This window comes from Carassius carassius, chromosome 26, assembly GCF_963082965.1.
Source record: "Carassius carassius chromosome 26, fCarCar2.1, whole genome shotgun sequence".
In the NCBI taxonomy this organism is placed as follows: Eukaryota; Metazoa; Chordata; class Actinopteri; order Cypriniformes; family Cyprinidae; genus Carassius; species Carassius carassius.
This window is the reverse complement of record NC_081780.1, coordinates 17366879-17384570: the sequence shown is the minus strand read 5'-3', so window position 1 is coordinate 17384570 and position 17692 is coordinate 17366879. Positions and strand designations below refer to the sequence as shown.

The window sequence follows — 17692 nt, the reverse complement described above, 5'->3', positions numbered from 1 at the left end:
ACAGTGCAGTTGAAAAATCTAATCGCTGAAGAAAGACAAAGCAGAATCCCAGAACAGGAGACTAATCTGGTAATAAGTTAAAATTAAATGACTCATACAGGCATATGAATACTATTTACATATTACACTCTTAAAAATAAACGCTCCAAAGGGGTGTTTTTGCAGTGATGCCATTTGGTTCCCTAAAGAACCTTTCAGTGAATTTTATTATTATTATCATCTTTGAAGAACATTTTAAAAAATCTAAAGAAACCTTTCTGCATTTGAAAGCTTCTATGGATGTTAAAGGTTCTTCAAGGAACCGTTGATGCCAATAAAGAACAGATCTATTTTTAAGAGTGCACTATAATCACCCATATTTTAATTTAATAGGTCAATATAGCAACAGTATGAATGCAGATTTTATGATTTCACTGAATTAACCAATAGATTTCAATTAAAGTAAAGATGTTTGAAATAATTCGCAGAAATCGGCTAAATATTAACCCGTTAATTACCTAAGTAGGCTATAACATTTAAAAAATAACACCATGCAATTTGGGCGCTTCGTCTGTCAATTCTGTGACTTCTGCTCCACATATCAAAAAACACTGCTGTGTTGTGGGGGGAATCTTATTTTTATCCCGTCTTACCCTAAAGTAAAACAGAAGGGGGCAGCACCATAACAAATAATGAAGGCAATGATGCGTGCTAAAGCATTCACAAACTGAGCTTTGTCTCTCACTTATTCGGAAGATAACGTCCGAGACGGCCAGGTTTGAGAGGGAAGGCCTACAAATTCATTTGCATGGCGGTACATAGAAATGGGCCGTGATGCGGTGTTAAAGGCGACATGAAGCTGCATAGCGCAGGGATCCGATTTGTTGGAGAGTTCAAGATGGTTTGAGTTAGGGGTGATGGGGGCAGTAGAAATCTGGATCCCGTATAAAATCCCGTGAGATTCCTCCTACTGGGCCAGACGGAGCCGATGAAGGCGATCGCATCCGCCGCATCCCAGAATAAGTCGACCGTGATTGTGAGCTCATTCATCAGCAAAGCAGCAGTGCAGGAAATGAGAAGGAATTTGATGCATGCATGAAAATCTAACAGTGGTTGTTGGTCTCTTACGCACCGCGTAATGGAAAGAGCAGGATAACGGTAGCCTACTTCAGAGTCTTTTTGCTCCTGATGGCAGTGGCACCGAAATAAACGGGACAGCCGTGAACACGTGTTTTTGAGCTAGGCATTTGTCTGGTCAGAACGGCGGAATGGTGTCTTTGAGATGTCACCGGAGCAAGTATATATGGGCCACTCTGCTGGTGTTGGCGTTGTTGTGGCTCTACATCTTTCCCGTGTACAGGATCCCCAGCGACAAGGAAATGGTGGATGAGGTTCTGCGGCAGGGACAAACGTGGAGCAGAAACCAAACCGGAGTAGATCTGTACAGGTAACGTCAACGTTATTCCAATGCGTTTTGATTCGTCGCGTTCAATTATTCATTCATTGTGAGCGCATCTGTGATGCCCATGGCCACATATATTGGATAAATTGGGACCGTGACGCGATTTGGAATGACATGTAGTCTCTCACTAACTGTAATTAAGTAAATGGAGCGGTTGCAATCAGTATCTCATCCATGTAATCAGGCTCTCGTGATTACATGTGAGTATTGCAGAGTCCACACATCTCCTCTGAAAAACCGATCAAAGAGGACGCATGCGCAGAGATGTAGCCTCCTTTGAAACGTTATCTGTCCCCGCTCTGAACTCAAGTAAAGGCAGGCCTTTGTGACGTCTGATTCTTATGTTATTTATTATTATGATCAGAGGTGGAAAGTAACGAATTACATTTACTCGCGTTACTGTAATTGAGTAGCTTTTTTGTGTACTAATACTTTTTAAAGTATTTTTTTAAATCTGTAACTTTACTTTTACTTAAGTATATTTTGTTTAAAGTATTGTACTTCGCTACATTTTAAAACACATTAATTACTGAGTAAAAAAAAAAAAAAAAAAAAAAAATCGCTCCCTGGAAACTACGTCAGTAAATAATGGGCAGGAGGGCAAACTGGCGCTAAAATCACAAGAAAGATGCAGACGGTCAAAACAGGCGTTAGTGGTGCAGACACCGCTGAAAACGAAACCCCGTCATATTCTGAAGTTGAACTCGAAGGAAATGAAGTGAACCCCTGGCCATATGTATGCTCTATTATGCAGTGTAAGCTGTACTTGCTTAGGAAGACCAAACTAGCAGCTTATAAAATCTCGACAAGACATCAACCCTTCGCAAGAATGTAGAGGTAAGCTAAATAATTGCATCGTTGCATTGGTGGTTAAAATGAAGCTTTGACATTTTAGCAAGAGGTTTTGCACAAATTAGCCAAAAAGACAGTGGTGAGGAGTGTGCTATATATATCATCTGCGATAATATCATATTTTTTGTTTTAATGATGTGCGCGCTTATAGTGCGTTCTTTCACTGTGTGATTCAGTCTCCTAAAATGCATTTAGAATCATAGGCGCCGATACCGTGGAGCACCCACGGAAAATGAGCACCCACGTGTGCCAGTGCCAGACTGCCAGTAGGCTACATTTATTTAAAATTAAACATTGCAGTTGGCGCTATGAAGCGTCTGCCACACTGTGATTGGTTATGTTGTTGTCAGTGACAGTGACATAACCAGTCGCATGCATGTTCCATATCCTATCCACCAATCACAGCGTTTCTGAAAACGTCCCATCCCCCACTATACAGTGCCGTGCGAGTATGTAATCATTTAATGCTTTTCGTAATCACTAATCATTAATCAGACTAAAATGGACAGATTTGTTATAAAAAAAAGCCAAACCTATTAATATTGATATATCGACATTATTTTACTGGATCTAGTGGCTTTGGCTTTTTGTGAATAAACGTCCAGTATTTTTTCTCTTTCAAAGTTTTGTCTGTCATGTTCTTCCACCTCATTTCATACCCAGCAGTACGTTAATATGTAAATGTTACGGTACATTCCCTAGACTCCTTAAAGTTCGTAACAGGGTTTAAATGGGAACATTTTTCTGCTCAAGTATAGGCCTATATACGGTTTAAAAGAGGAAAAACTAATGGACACAAAAGTAGCCTACTTTTGGACAGAATACAAGTTCTTTGTTAAATACATAAAATAAAAAAATATTTTTTTAGCCTATATGAATAATGGATTCGAAACCTCAAAGAAAAGCCATGCCACTATCAAAAGAAACCTCGAAACATAAATGAGGTAGACATTCCCAGAAACTCATTATTTTAGTCGCAACAATCGGTTAATGGAAACGCTGTCCTTTCGCAATAGTCTTTTAATCGATATTTACAAAACATTAATTTCCCAAGAAGCTGAACGCATTAGCGGTTACGTGTCAGTTAAACTTTTCATCTCCAATCCTGTTTGTATTTTTGAGAAGTGACGCTGTTGTGTGTGTTTGTATCGGCCGCTGTCCATTAGCCTAAGGTTCTGAAATGCAATATTTTTTTAATAGCCTAGTCTATTTTTTTATTTTTTAAATGGCTTGCGCCCTTGAGCACCCACGGAGAAAAACATAAATCGGCGCCTATGTTTAGAATGATCACAAAATTGAAGATATAGGGGCAGAAAATTCACATATTTATATAATTTCATACATTAAATCAAAATCACACAAAGAATGCCGTCTTTTCCTCCAAAAATCATCATGAATATATACATACATACATATATATATATAACAGTTCAGTAAACAAGTTAATTAAGAGACTTGCGTTTTAGACACCATATTGCCTTTTTTAGCTCTATTTCTAAAACAGAAAATAATTCCAAACACAGCCACCAAAGCACAGTTTTGCGTCTCTGAGCAACGTGACAGTGTTTCGTTCCTGAATGAATCAACCGTTTAAATGATTCGGTTCAATCGCAATGACTCACTTATTAACAGTGACTTGCTGACACATACTGGCCATTTTAATATCACATTTAAAGTATCTTTTGATTTTTTTAAATAATTAATTTCTTATAATTTCAAATGAGTATTCAACATTTTATGTTTTGTATATCAAAACATTATTCATGCATTTGTAACTGCAGGTTAAATGCATTCTTGTCCTGCACTAGTGTAATACATCTAAATGCCACTTCCAATGAATCTTCTGCATTTCCTCTGCATTAAAAGATGAGTTTGTTGATACTGATTTGCCTGGTAACAGCCCAAATGTTTTATTATTCTAAATAACTGATTCCTTTAATTAAAAACAACTAGTTTGAGATTAATAGACCTATACCAGGGGTGTCAAACTCAGTTCCTGGAGGGCCATAGCCCTAACCCTGCTCCAGCACACATATCATGTAGTTTTCAAATAAACCTAAATGATTAGATTAGCTGGATCAGGTGTGTTTAATTAGGGTTATATCTAAACTGTGCAGGACTGTGGCCCTCCAGGAACTGAGTTTGACACCCTTGGCCTGTCCCATTTTTGACTCCCTCCCACTGTTAAAATGTAACTAAGTAATTTTTACTCTGAGTAAATTTTAAATTAGCTACTTTTTACTTTTACTTGAGTTGATTTTTAGACTGGTACTTTTACTTGTACTTAAGTAAAATTTCATTAATGTAATGGTACTTTTACTTGAGTAGAATATTTTTGTACTCTTTCCACCTCTGATTATGATTATACTATTCCTTTGACTTTCGATTGAAATTTGTTGCACAGCTATAGCAAAATATTGTTATTTTGTCATCATATCATATTTTATTATTATTAAATTAGAAAAGTGTCAGTTGCACAATAGAAAAGATCTGCTGTAAAACATTAGTTGAAGAAAAAAGTCGTTATACACTTTTCCATAAATTGTCAGACATATGTTGTTCTTGTAATCATAAATGCAATTTATTTTGATGAATTTCACTGTGGCCCCTTTCAATAGTTCCTTACATTTTCTTTACTTGGGGTTAAAAATTATTACTTTTAATTTCACAAAACCTGCAGTATTTATTCATTCATTCATTCATTATTTTTTATTTAATAAATGCTTTTCATTTATGCTCACCTCCACATTGGTAACTAAATTATTTACATCTAATTGCACTGAAATCTTTTTGCTGAATAAGATACTTTGTGCTTTCAAAAATGTGTAGGCTATTTGTTCCCAAACAAATGACTATTTCAGAAGCCTTTACTTCTGCTTCCCATAATCAGTGTCATAAAATAACATTTTCTTTCCTTGACAGGAAACTGTTGACAGAATGCTGTGACCCAAAGAGGATGTTTGCTATTACTAAGGAAAACTCGCCAATAGGCAAAGTCTTGTGGTACGATGGGGAAATCTATCATTATCACACGGTCACCAATGACACCTACCCAATCTTTGTTCAGGTACTGTCTATCATAAAAGTAAATGAGCCAAAATATATGACTAGTTTTTGCTGCTACATCTTTAGCATGACTACTGTTTCTTGTGAAATGCAGTTATTTATCTGAATCCAAGTTTTGCATCAGCTTTACATTTGTAACAATATAACACTAAAAATAGTCAAACTGATATTAAACAGATAATACCTCCTTGTGTTGAGTTCTTTGTGTCTTCTCATTAATTTGTCATCCTAATACAATTTTTAATGCATGACAGAAGAGAGTACTGTTCTAAATCGCTGTTAATTCAAGATTATATGCTCAACAGGCACACACAAATATGGTTAGCCAAAAATCGCAGCACACTTTTGTGTTTTAAATCTAATAGAACATTCTTTTCAGTTACGTGTATTTGCAGATAAATGTCTGGAATGATAAACGTTGGAATGTGGAAGTGTTTGAAAGTGAAGCAGTTGGTTCCTTTTTTTTTTTCACCCCCACTCTCCATGAAGCTCAGCACAGCACTCCGCCTTCTAAAAATAAACAGGCAGGGGAGAGACACCCGCATGGGTCCTGATTGTCCTGTACTGGGCACCATTCTGCCTTTCAGTCGCAGTGTTCCTCCTACACTGTCTCAGAGCCCACGCTCATTATCGATGGACACACAACTCAATATCCTACACACACTCACGCGCCCCTGCCTCCCTCTAATGTAGTTACACTGTGATTTAGTATGTTTATTCAATGAAATCTATGGGTTATGCAGCCATGTTACTATGGACACAGTGTTTTGTTTTGTTGTTATTTAGTTTTTTTACTAAAAGGGGTCAATTAATAATTTTATAGTACATTTAGTCGTAAATGGTTCTTTTGTGACCAAAAAAAACCATTGAAAACATTCTTTTTTACACGCACAGTCATTCTCAGTATTATGTTTCAGCATACGTCAGACTTACTGAATTTTAACCATCTGCTTGTAATTTTTATCGGAATATTATGTATCACTGATGCCAGATAGGACAGCACTGATATGATCTTACTAGAGCTTCATTCTTTTAGAGATTTTTGCATGACGTTTCACCAACTGGTGTCAAAATTATTAGTTATTTAATGTGGCTTTACCTGTAAACATAGGTGTAGATCAGTGCTTAAACTAAAAACATCTTCCAGTAGTGTTTGAGACTAGCAAACCCCGTAACAACAGATTAGAACATTTACAGGTATAAAATATAGAGTCCTATCCTTTAATTCAATTAGAGAGTGCTGATATATAGTATAAACACAATGGGATGCTTCACTGTTTGTTCCGGACAGGCATACAGTATTTCTTTAAGTGACTAATGCTTCAGCCTTTTTAGCTATTTTGTTAGTGGGAAACTGAATATAAACAGAGTGACCAGATGTTTCACTACATTTGTTCCTGCTGTGGGAATGCCAAAATGACTGAAGAAAAGTTGAAGCATGATGATGTGCATTTCTCGTCTATTTAATGTGTCATCACTCCATCTGCTGACCAAAAAGCCACTCCCTTAAAATTCATCTTTCAGGCAAGTTTGTATATGCTTTGTACAGCTTTTTCCCCAAGTCAAAATGTCATAAGGTTAGTAGAAATATAAAGTTATAAAGTTCCTGTGGCTCAAGTGATGGAGCATTGCGTTAGCAGTGCAAGGTTGTAAGTTAAATTCCCAGGGAACACGTTAGGTAAAAAAATGTTAGCCTGAATGCACTGTAAGTCGCTTTGGATAAAAGTGTCTGCTAAATGCATAAATTTATTTTACATTTGTAATATGCCACGTTTGATGTCTGTGTCTAAACAAATGGATATTAAAATGTTTGTTTTAGTATTTGATATATCTCTGAAGTAGAATATATAAAGTATAGCTGCACATCTAATGACAACATAACAGATACATTCTTTATTAACACACCAAGTCTGTTGATTTTTTTTAGTAGACCCAAGCAATATGTACTAGGGATCATAATGGGATACAGACTATGGATTAAGCCCTTCTGCTCTGGACCATTAAGAAACCACCTAGAAATCACCCAAAAAAACATTGCAACCATCACTCAGGGAAGCTTAGCAACAGTGTATCAACTTCCTGCCATGTACCCACAATACTCTGAAAATCTTATAAGGAATAATATGTAATCTGCTTTGGATTTTGGCTTTTCTTGGTTTGTTGTCTGTAACTCCTGTAAAAGGAAAATGTCTAAAGATGAGTGTTTTAATTATGAATATGCAAGATGAAATTGTGGTCTTTAATGCAACTAAATCGCCAGGGGCTCTTACAAAGGTTCTTTTCATCAAATGAGTTTCACCGCTCTTGGTCCACCGCTCTTTGAAGCGTATGAATATTGAAGTAACCAGGATTTGAATATGTATACATCAAAACAAACAAATGGAAATGTACTATGTGTGTGTGTGAGACTCTTCATTGCTTTGACACATTTGTGTAACTCACACAGTTTTTGTGTTGCTAGGATACACCATTGCAGTTTCCTCTGAAGAAGTGTTCGGTTGTGGGCAATGGAGGGGTCCTGAAACACAGTGGCTGTGGTAAAGAAATTGACCAAGCTGAATTTATCATGAGGTGAGAAGTTATATTTGTTTATATATATTTGTGTATATTGTGACGGGAGGAGCACAAGACAGACACAGTGGGCGTGGTGTCAGGCCTCGGAGAGGCTTCTATTAACAAAAAATCAAATAAAACGGGATAAAAGGTGGCCAAAGGGGAAGAGTGTCCAAAATAAACAGGGAATCTGGTGTCCTCGTCGTGCTGCGGGGTTTGTGTAGGTCGGGCAGTGTTCATGGAGGAAGGGTCCAGGTAAGGGGTGGAGTCCGGCGGCCGCACGCGCTCCCCTCTTCGGTCCGGGGCACAAGGGGCGGCGGCTTCCTCTAGTGGCCACATCACTCTCGTTGGCCGCGGCGCTGGAAGGGGATGGATGGACGGCCCGGCATCCTGGCCCGACGGCCGTGTAAACGGGTGCGGTTCCCATCCGGATCGCGGGTCCGGCAGCTCACGTCTCTAGTGGCGCGGGAGACCCTCAACGCACCCTTCCTGGACCCACGAGGACACCAGTGTGCATGCACGGGGAAGAGACCGGTCTCCCGAGGAGAGGCGCGTTGGGCTTTTAAACAGCGGCGGTGATGAGGCTCCATTTCCTTCAGGTGTGCCCCATTACGGCGATTTAGGACGGGGTGCTGGTGACAATCAGGGAGGAGGCAGCTGACTCGTCACAATATATATATATTAGGGGTGGAATGGTACACAGATGTCACGGTTCGGTACGTACCACGGTTCCGGGGTCACGGTTCGATACGATTTCGGTGGAAAACGGGAAAAACTTTTTTTTTTTTTTTTTTTATTCTGAACTGACAGTGGTACAAATTAAAAAAAATTCAACCTTGATGTGAAAATGCTAAATATTATTACATTGTTATATATAAAATCCTCAGTACATATATACATAGAAGGAATAAATTCTTGAAATATATTTGATTTAGTTCAGCAGTTTTCAATTCCAGTCCTTGCGCTATGTCCTGCATATTGGTGTCTACGTGAATGAACTGTGTTCTGATTGACATGATCCCTACACAGCGTTCACTGCTCTACTCCCTGATCAGGGGAAGTTTACCTCACTTCGGAACATAATTTCATGGATTTGCACTGCACTGCTCCCTGCAGCGTTTTCACACACAGACGAAACTTACTAGAGAAGTGTGACATAAAATACCTCCGTAAATAAAGCCAATTTAATGGGGTTCAAAGCCGATGATTTAGTTTACAGATGAACAAGAGGGAAAAGAAACAATGCAACATGTAACATAGCCTATATACGCTGAGTTTTAGTTCATTTTTGTGAAGCTTTATTTACAGAAAGGAATCTCAAATGGCAGAAAGCGACATCCAATTTGTTTTCTCTATTTTACAAAAACACAATATTTTGTTTCCATTGTGAGCGTACACAAATAAAAGCAGACATTTGCACAGTTATGCATTATTAATAATACAATAAGTGTTAGAAGTGTAGAAGATTAGAAGATAATGCAAGTAAATAAAAAATGCTGTTTGTTTATTTCCCTTATTAAGGGTAAAAACTGTCCAAACCTACCTGACCCTACTTGAAAAAGTATTTACCCCCCAGCCCCACCCCCACCCCGTTAAATCATGAAAGAACTGTGATTAACCACATTATTTTAGAAAGCAGAGTTTTGAGTTCTGAAATTTCACTAGCCCCACCCAGGCCTGATTACTGCCAGACCTGTTGAATCAAGAAATCACTTAAATAGAACCTGTGTGACAAAGTGAAGTATGCTTAAAGAGCAACACATAATAACACAATCTAAAGAAATTCAAGAACAGATGAGAAAATTGGAAAAGATACAAGTCTTCAACTGTTCTTTTAAAAGTAATAATGGATGAAGGTAGGAAGTTCATCCCATTGTAGACATGTAAAGGTGCCACATTTTGAAGAAATGTTTTGTGCCCCTCAATCATTGACTCTAAAATGCAGAAGGGAACTTTAAGGTGGGAGGATCCATTTCCAGTTATCAAATCCAGTATCAAATCCCAAAAAGGATTTGAAGTATGCAGCAAAAGGAAGAGAATGGAGTAAAATCAAGAGAAATATGGCATGGAACATCTTTTATTTATAGAAGAGTAGATGTGCTGCCAAGTTCTGGTTCATCTGCAGAGGCTTATATGTGCTGACTGGAAAGCTGGCCAACAGAGCACTGCAGTAGTGCAGTTTTGAAATGACAAGTATTTGGACAAAGAGCTGAACAATATACCCAGAAAAAATAGTCTGGTTTTCCTGTTATTTTAAAGCATTAACCTGCATGACCAGGCTTTTTTTGAGATGTGGGTAGTAAACTGGTCATCAAACACTACCACCAGGTTCCTTGTCCTGGTTGGTGTTTGTGTTGATGAATCCAATTGAACAATGACAAGGTAGTCAAATGGTTGGTTGTGGTTTACGAGCTCTGGGGTTGCAAGGTTGAGCAACCCCAACTCTAGCCAGGTTGAAATGTCTTAAGGGCAAGCAGATATGCAAGCTGAGACTATGGGGCCATTAGGTTGGAACAACAGGTAGGGATGCATATTAGTTCCACAGTTATAGGAGAAGTCATGTGCCAGTTTGATCAAGCATAGTGAGGTTGTGAATATCAAGAAAAGGAGAGGACCAAGCAATGAACCCTGAGGCACCCCAGTGCTTAGTTCAGACAACCCTCCTCTCCAGAAACCTATAAAGGATCTGCCTGTAACGTAACACTGGAAACACAAAAGTGTCATACCTGTGATGCAAAGGTCAGAACTGTTGGACTGGAGAATCTGGTTATTTACAGTATTCAAGGCAACAAAGCAATGAGAACAGATGATCTGGAATTCTATCTTTTTAGTTGTAGAGTTTTATTGACAGCGAGGTGGTCTCAGTGGAATTTTCCCTGTTGCAGCTAGATTGGTTGTTATTGGGTAGCTTGTCATGTGAGAGAAAAATTACTGATTGAATACTTAGGGATTATGTTTGATTATGTTATGATACCAGGGTTATGTTTTTATTTTTTAAGCAGTGGGGCTTGGCAGCAGAAACACATAAGAGGAAGAGGACAGGAGAGATTGATAATAGCTCAGGTCAGCTTGGTCTTTAAACTTGGTAATTTTCTTGTCAGGAGCTCAGAGCTTGATGGTCACAGAGAGTATCAGTGAATCAGGGGCTAGATGCTGTTGCTTGTGCTAACCCGAGAGTGTCCAGTACTGCTGCTGGAGGGGCACTTTTCTTGCAGAGAATCCTGAAGACCTTGATTATTTGGTTGCTGGCCTGTGCTAGGTAAATAGGCAAAGTGTTAATGTGGGGCTAAATCTATCAGAAGCATCACAATATGACCTGGTACTTGTATTAATGTATTTAGTGTAAGAAACAATGCTTTCTTTTGACATAAAATGAAAAACATGACTCCCAGCTAAACTTTTTCTGCAATCTTTCTTCATCTCCTCTACCTCTAGATGTAACCTTCCTCCTCTATCCAAAGAGTACACTACTGATGTTGGTACCAGAACACACCTGGTGAGCGCGAATCCTAGCATTATTGAAAAGAAGTACGTGTCTTTTCCTTTTCACTTATTTATTTTTTTGTCTAAGGTGGAAAAAGGGGTTATGGATTTAAAATTGTAAATTACAGTAACAACTAGATATGCACGATTGCAAATGTTCTTTTCTTCATCCATTGTGGCCACAGTATATTTAAACAAAACAGTTTGGTTGCAGATATATATATATATATATATATATATATATATTTATATATTATTATTATTATTATTATTATTATTTATTTTTTTTTATTTTTTTTTTTACACATTTTCCAATTAAAGATCACTGCATATTGACATAAAACAATATTTAACGTTCCTCTTTTTTTCCACTAACAGCTTTCAGAACCTACTATGGTCCCGCAAATCCTTTGTAGAGAGTATGAAGGCATATGGCTCCAGCTACATCTACATACCAGCCTTCTCCATGAAACCTGGCACTGACCCCTCCCTGCGGGCATACCACGCCCTTGCAGACTCCACCTCCAACCAGACTGTCCTGTTTGCCAACCCTGACTTCCTTAAAAATGTTGGTCGATTCTGGAGGAACCACGGCGTCCATGGCAAACGCCTGTCCACAGGGTTGTTCCTGGTGAGCCTTGCCCTTGGCTTGTGTGAAGAGGTGACCACTTATGGTTTCTGGCCATTTTCGGTGGGACTGGATGAGCAGCCGGTCAGCCACCATTATTATGACAACATTCTCCCATCCTCGAGATTTCACGCCATGCCTGAGGAATTTCTGCAACTCTGGCACTTGCATAAGAGCGGCACGCTGCGTATGCAGGTCGGTGATTGTGCAAAAGAAGGACAGGAACCTAAGAAGGAAAAATAAGTGGAAGAGTTGCCAGGGCAACTCCGTATATCCCCACAGGAATTGGATGGCCATCCTGTGATTAGCATGAGAATACTGTGGGTTGTGAGGTGATGCCCCACCCCCAAAGCTGGGCCTCTCTTTGGTGTCTATATGCTTGAACCTCAACTGCTACCAACACACCCCCAACCTCTTGTTGCCAAGGTACTGTTGTAAAGACTTGCATGTGTACCCATTCTCATGTATGCACTCACTGGAAGCTTGTTGTGTCCGTTTGTAGAAGTCCTGGGGTGATGAGGGACTCAGGTGTCATGTGACCCATTTAAACTGCATCCACCAGCAGTTGGACTTTTGAATCTAAGGACTATTTGTTCACTTAATATAAAGAAAGAATTTGGAAGGGGCTGATTCAAACAATGTCTTAAGAACTTTAAATGGGAACTCAGAAACTGAGAGCAATGCTTTGATCGTTTGTCTTTTTTTTTTGTCTTGAACACTCTTTCTCTAGAGTTTTGAGGAAATGGAATAAGGGATAATGTGAAAATCTTACTCGCAGTGTTCGCATATATACAAATCAGTGTGCAAATACAGGTTTAGCCTGGAAAAGGGAAGTTGGTAATTGAATGTACAGCCACAGAAATAAATCCGGTTTCAAAAATTTGAGACCGGTTTAAAAAGAAGGCTGCAGTTTACGTATTATTGCGAGTATAGTTCTAGTTTAATTTATTTTTGACATTCAGTGAAGTAGGACATTTACTGAGAACCACCTTGTCAGTCTAGATCAGTCATAAAACTAATTTCTTACATGACCAAAGTGTTTTGTCAAGCTTAGATTGGGAAATCATGGGTTGAGAGACCACATCCAGTTGGAAGACTTCCATAAAACGGATGGAGGCCCAAATTCTGTAGAAGATTTGTTTGTGTACCAATGAAAAAAGTATGAGTTCGCGGTGACTACTGTGGCAGTATCTTTAATTATTATTTGTGTTAATTGTATGTGTTTGAATTCAGTCATTAGATATTACGAAGTGGTGCAATGATCCCTTACCACATGGTTGAAGGGGCACCAATTATACGATGAGCATTTTTTGGCCTGTTAAGGTGCTGGACACCTGGTCCGGAACATGTAAATACTCAATTATCGGTTTTGTTACTATTTCCATAAGAATCATCGTTTTTCTGAATGTATTGGCAGCCATTTTGGTAGTCTGCCCAGTAACTTGTTTCCTTGACTTATTTTTGTTGTTGTTGACAAACTGCACACAGGGAATTAGGTTTAAATTTGTTGGTGCTAGATGTAACACTTCAGCTTAGTCTTAATATGTCATCACGGTCAGACAGTTGTAATAGGTACGACTGGTAGGAGGATGCACTATTATATTGATTTAAAGCAAGAGACCTCAGAATTTATAGGGTAAGTTCACCCCAAAATGACAATTGTCGCCAACTATTCACCCCATGTAATAAAAAATAAAAAAAACATTTCTTTAATCTTTGATACACAAATTAAGATAATTTTAATGAAACCTGAGAGTTTTGAGATGGTTTTGAAATGGTTCATGCTTCAAAAATAAAAAAGCCATTGTAAAAACACTCTAGCAGTTTAATCCAAGCCTTTTAAAGAGGCATACAGATTAAAGATATATATATAAAGATTGATCAACGCACATATGTGCACGTGAGTATCTCAAATATGGTAAATGGAAGCCTAACCATATTTTTGTGATGGATGATAACAAACCTCATTTGTTTTTGTTTGAGCTTTCTGAAGCGTCAAATTTTGGTGTAATGGACTTTAAATGGAAGGACATAAATCTCTCAGATTTGTCTTATGGATTTGGAAGGACATGAGGGTGAGTAAATGACAGAATTTTTTATTTTAAGGTGAATGATTCCTTTAATGGGAAAACAGTTGCCTTTAAATGCCATTTAAAGCAGGTGTGTTAGCATTCAGGTAGCTAGCTGTAAGACAGCTTCGCAAGATTCTCCTACACTATGGCGTCCCTCATGGCAAAATTTAGATTGTGTTCTTGAAACTGATTGAAATGTGTTCTGATGTTTTTTGGATAGTTGTTGTTGTGTATTACTGCATTAGTGTAGGAAAGCTAGACTATGAGCTATTTAATGGTTGAATCTCACAAAATACATAACCAGGTCACATTTCACCCAAATGAAGAAGGAAAATGACAGTTGCATACATTTCCCGTCCATGTTCTCATTATCGTAATGTGTTTGTAAAAATAAAAAACTGAAAAAAATATATATATGGGTTGAATAAAATACAGTATAACAAATAATAAAGCATAAATGCTTGTGCTTAGTTCCAGAAGTATTAGTCACCATGAAAAAAAATGGGGTGAACTATGACCCGGAAATTTTTCTTTGCAGGTTTTTTGAGACTCGCTTTGATAGCAAAGGAAATGTGTGCACTCATTTGATTATTTCCAGAAATTCCCATTACCATATTTTCACACTTTAAGCCAATGAGTGCCTTTATCAGTATTAAAAAGGCTATGCACATAATTTTATCAAAGACAAGTTTTTAAACAAATCTAAGGATTATTTATTTTTTCCCCCAAACTCAGACTGAAATAACCTCACAGAATTGTTTTCAACCAAGGCTGATGTGTAGAAATGTGGAAAGACCTATTGATTTAATAATTTATTATGATTTATGATAAGTGAATGGATGCAAGTTTAAAAATAGCTAGCACACGGTTGTAGAAGGACCAACGTACATTACTGTAATTTATTTAAATTGCTTAATTGGCAGAAAACCACAACTTTAGGGGACATAAAGCATGGGGAAAGTGTTAAATGCTGGAGCTGATGATTATATTTTTCTTTGCACCCTTTTGTGCTGTTCAGTATTGTGAATGAGTGAGGTAGTTTGTAAGTAGGCATGCACGACTGTGATGTGTAATTGGTTTTTGAAACTAATTTTGAGTAAGAAACTCACAAACAATTATGTATTTTGCATTCCACCCTTTGAGCCATATGAGGGTGTATGCCCTGTTGAAACTGAGCTTACCTCAACTTTACTGTTCACTGTTAAATTCATTGATGAAGCTCACAGGAGCTTGGATCTTAGATACTTAACTACATTTTACTCCACTAAGCTGTAAATGTGTCCTATCATGTCAATCTTCTTGGCTCAAGCATTTGGTGTTGGTACTTGAGCATGTCACAATCTATTAACAATAAACAGGAACAGAGCTGGACGTTGTTTACGTGCCACCTGGGTTATGCCAGTATTGAAAATGTGATAAGAAAAAAGAGCCTACAGACTTTCAAACAATAAAGATGTCCTGTCAACTCATTTTCTGCAGTATGTGTGACGTCAATGAATAACAGTCTTGTCTAGATGAAGCACTCCATTTTAAATTGGACGAACAAATATTTCCTGTTCAATAATTTTATTTTTGAGAGAAATAATGAAGAGAGCTGGAAATCAATATTAATTAATAAATATCCACACATTTATATATATAGTTCTGGTGGCAAAAAAAAAAAAAATCACCTCTGTATATAGTAGGAGTGACCCCAACTAAGCAGTCGAATGGGAATTTTCAAATCTTGCTGATCCGAACTGACAGTCGAATCAGGTTTGGGGCGGGGCAAAATACATTACCAAGAGTCAAGTAGTCAGACATTCAACAGTCATAAATACTGACATTAACACAGGGAAAATGTGTAACATCCATTTACTGCATAAAAAACAAAACAAAATTATATTAATAAAAGCATGTTGATGACAGTAGTTATTAATAATGTTCTGCATTTGATATGTGAAATGTGTAATACCATTCAGCATATACAAATCAGAAATAAAGTGAACTTTATTACACAATATTCTTTATTCCCTAATGTTCCATGTCTGTAACTGAGGTTTTGTCCTCTGGAATAATAATATGTTTTGTACTGGTGTGGGTGTTCAGTTAGAAGGTTTTGCAGCTACACTGAGGCTCCAGTGAGATGAACATTTATGATGGCTTTTTTTTCCCCTTTTAAAATAGGCCAACTGCTGGTCACTGTTAAAAGATAGCGATGCAAATAAGTAGAAGCAATATAAACACCCACATAACCATTCTATTCTGAAGTACCTTTCCATTTGCAGTTGGCAATATTATTAGGTAGTGACACATACTTCATCAAGTTCATATACTGTAACAGTTATATATGATTGTGGTTAGATACTTTTACTTGCAATGTAGCTAGCACTTAATAAATTCAATTTTGTGTGTTGCTGTTATGCTTAAGCCCTGCGGTCTGGTTTATTTTGTGACTCGGAAGATAAGAGTCTGACTATGAGCATGAGAAAAGCAATGTCTGACAAAGAGCATCCTGTTGCGCAACTCTTTTGTGGGATCCATGCAACAGAATGCATATGCATATTTACTTATCTTGTACTTCACAAACAAAATTTTACAATTTTAAGAGCCTTCTCGTATGAAATGGCATGCATGAGAGGCAAGTAGGCCTTCTTAATTCCAATTATTGACATCTTGATCCTAAGATCCACTCCTCTCCACTAAGCACCATCACCATCTCCATTGGTTATTACTGTATCAGTACAGTAATGTATGCCACTCACACATAATTTAGCATTGTAAGACACTACTGAAGAATTACTACCTGAAGAATTGATTGATTTCCCCAAATTTTCTAGTTTTTCTAAATATTTATTTTAAACGGTTAATCCACCCCAAAGTGAAAATGTTGTAATTAATTACTTACCACCATGTCGTTCCAAACCCGTAAAAGCTTTGTTCATCTTCGGAACGCAGTTTAAGATATTTTGGATGAAAACCGGGAGGCCTGTGACTGTCCTATAGTCTACAAAGTAAATTACACTGTCAAGGTCCAGAAAAGTATGAAAAGCATCATCAGAATAGTCCATCTGCCATCAGTGGTTCAACGGTAACTTTATGAAGCGATGATAATACTTTTTGTAAGCGAAGAAAATAGAAATAACGACTTTATTCAACAGTTTGTCTCCTCTGTGTCTCTTCGCATTACCGTAGTGCCATTTTGTCAGCCGAATTGTTCTGCTCGTGGACCCATTAAGTTCTGTCTTCTTTATGTGCTTTTGGTACTACTCCTACTGAGGTTTCATCCAGGTCTAACCTTCTCAAAAACCATTAGCAGAGATGGGACCAAGTCACACATGTGCAAGTCTCAAGTAAGTCTCAAGTCTTAACCTTCAAGTCTCAAGTAAGTCCCAAGTATTTTTTTCTTGGGCAAGTCAAGTCAAGTCAAGTCACAAGTTATGTCAAGTCAAGTCAAGTCAAGTCCTGTAGTAAGTCAAGTCAAGTCCAAGTCAAGTCACCTTTTTATTGTAATTTTACCTGCAGAATCTGATCTTAATAAAGTTAAAAGACAAGATATAAGTAACAGTAAATTAAAATAATTTGGATTTGCATTGTAAATACTCATGTTTAGTAAAA

General features: G+C 37.7%; 1 protein-coding gene across 1 annotated transcript; it reads left to right on the top strand.

The window, feature by feature from the left end:
* Positions 1 to 785: 785 nt before the first annotated feature.
* Positions 786 to 13464, top strand: LOC132105916 (alpha-N-acetylneuraminide alpha-2,8-sialyltransferase-like). The gene is made up of 5 exons (XM_059511452.1): positions 786 to 1426; positions 5216 to 5360; positions 7821 to 7930; positions 11348 to 11440; positions 11774 to 13464. The coding sequence occupies exons 1-5, from the start codon at positions 1248 to 1250 to the stop codon at positions 12264 to 12266; spliced, it is 1020 nt and encodes a 339-aa protein (XP_059367435.1). The 5' UTR covers positions 786 to 1247; the 3' UTR covers positions 12267 to 13464.
* Positions 13465 to 17692: the final 4228 nt, after the last annotated feature.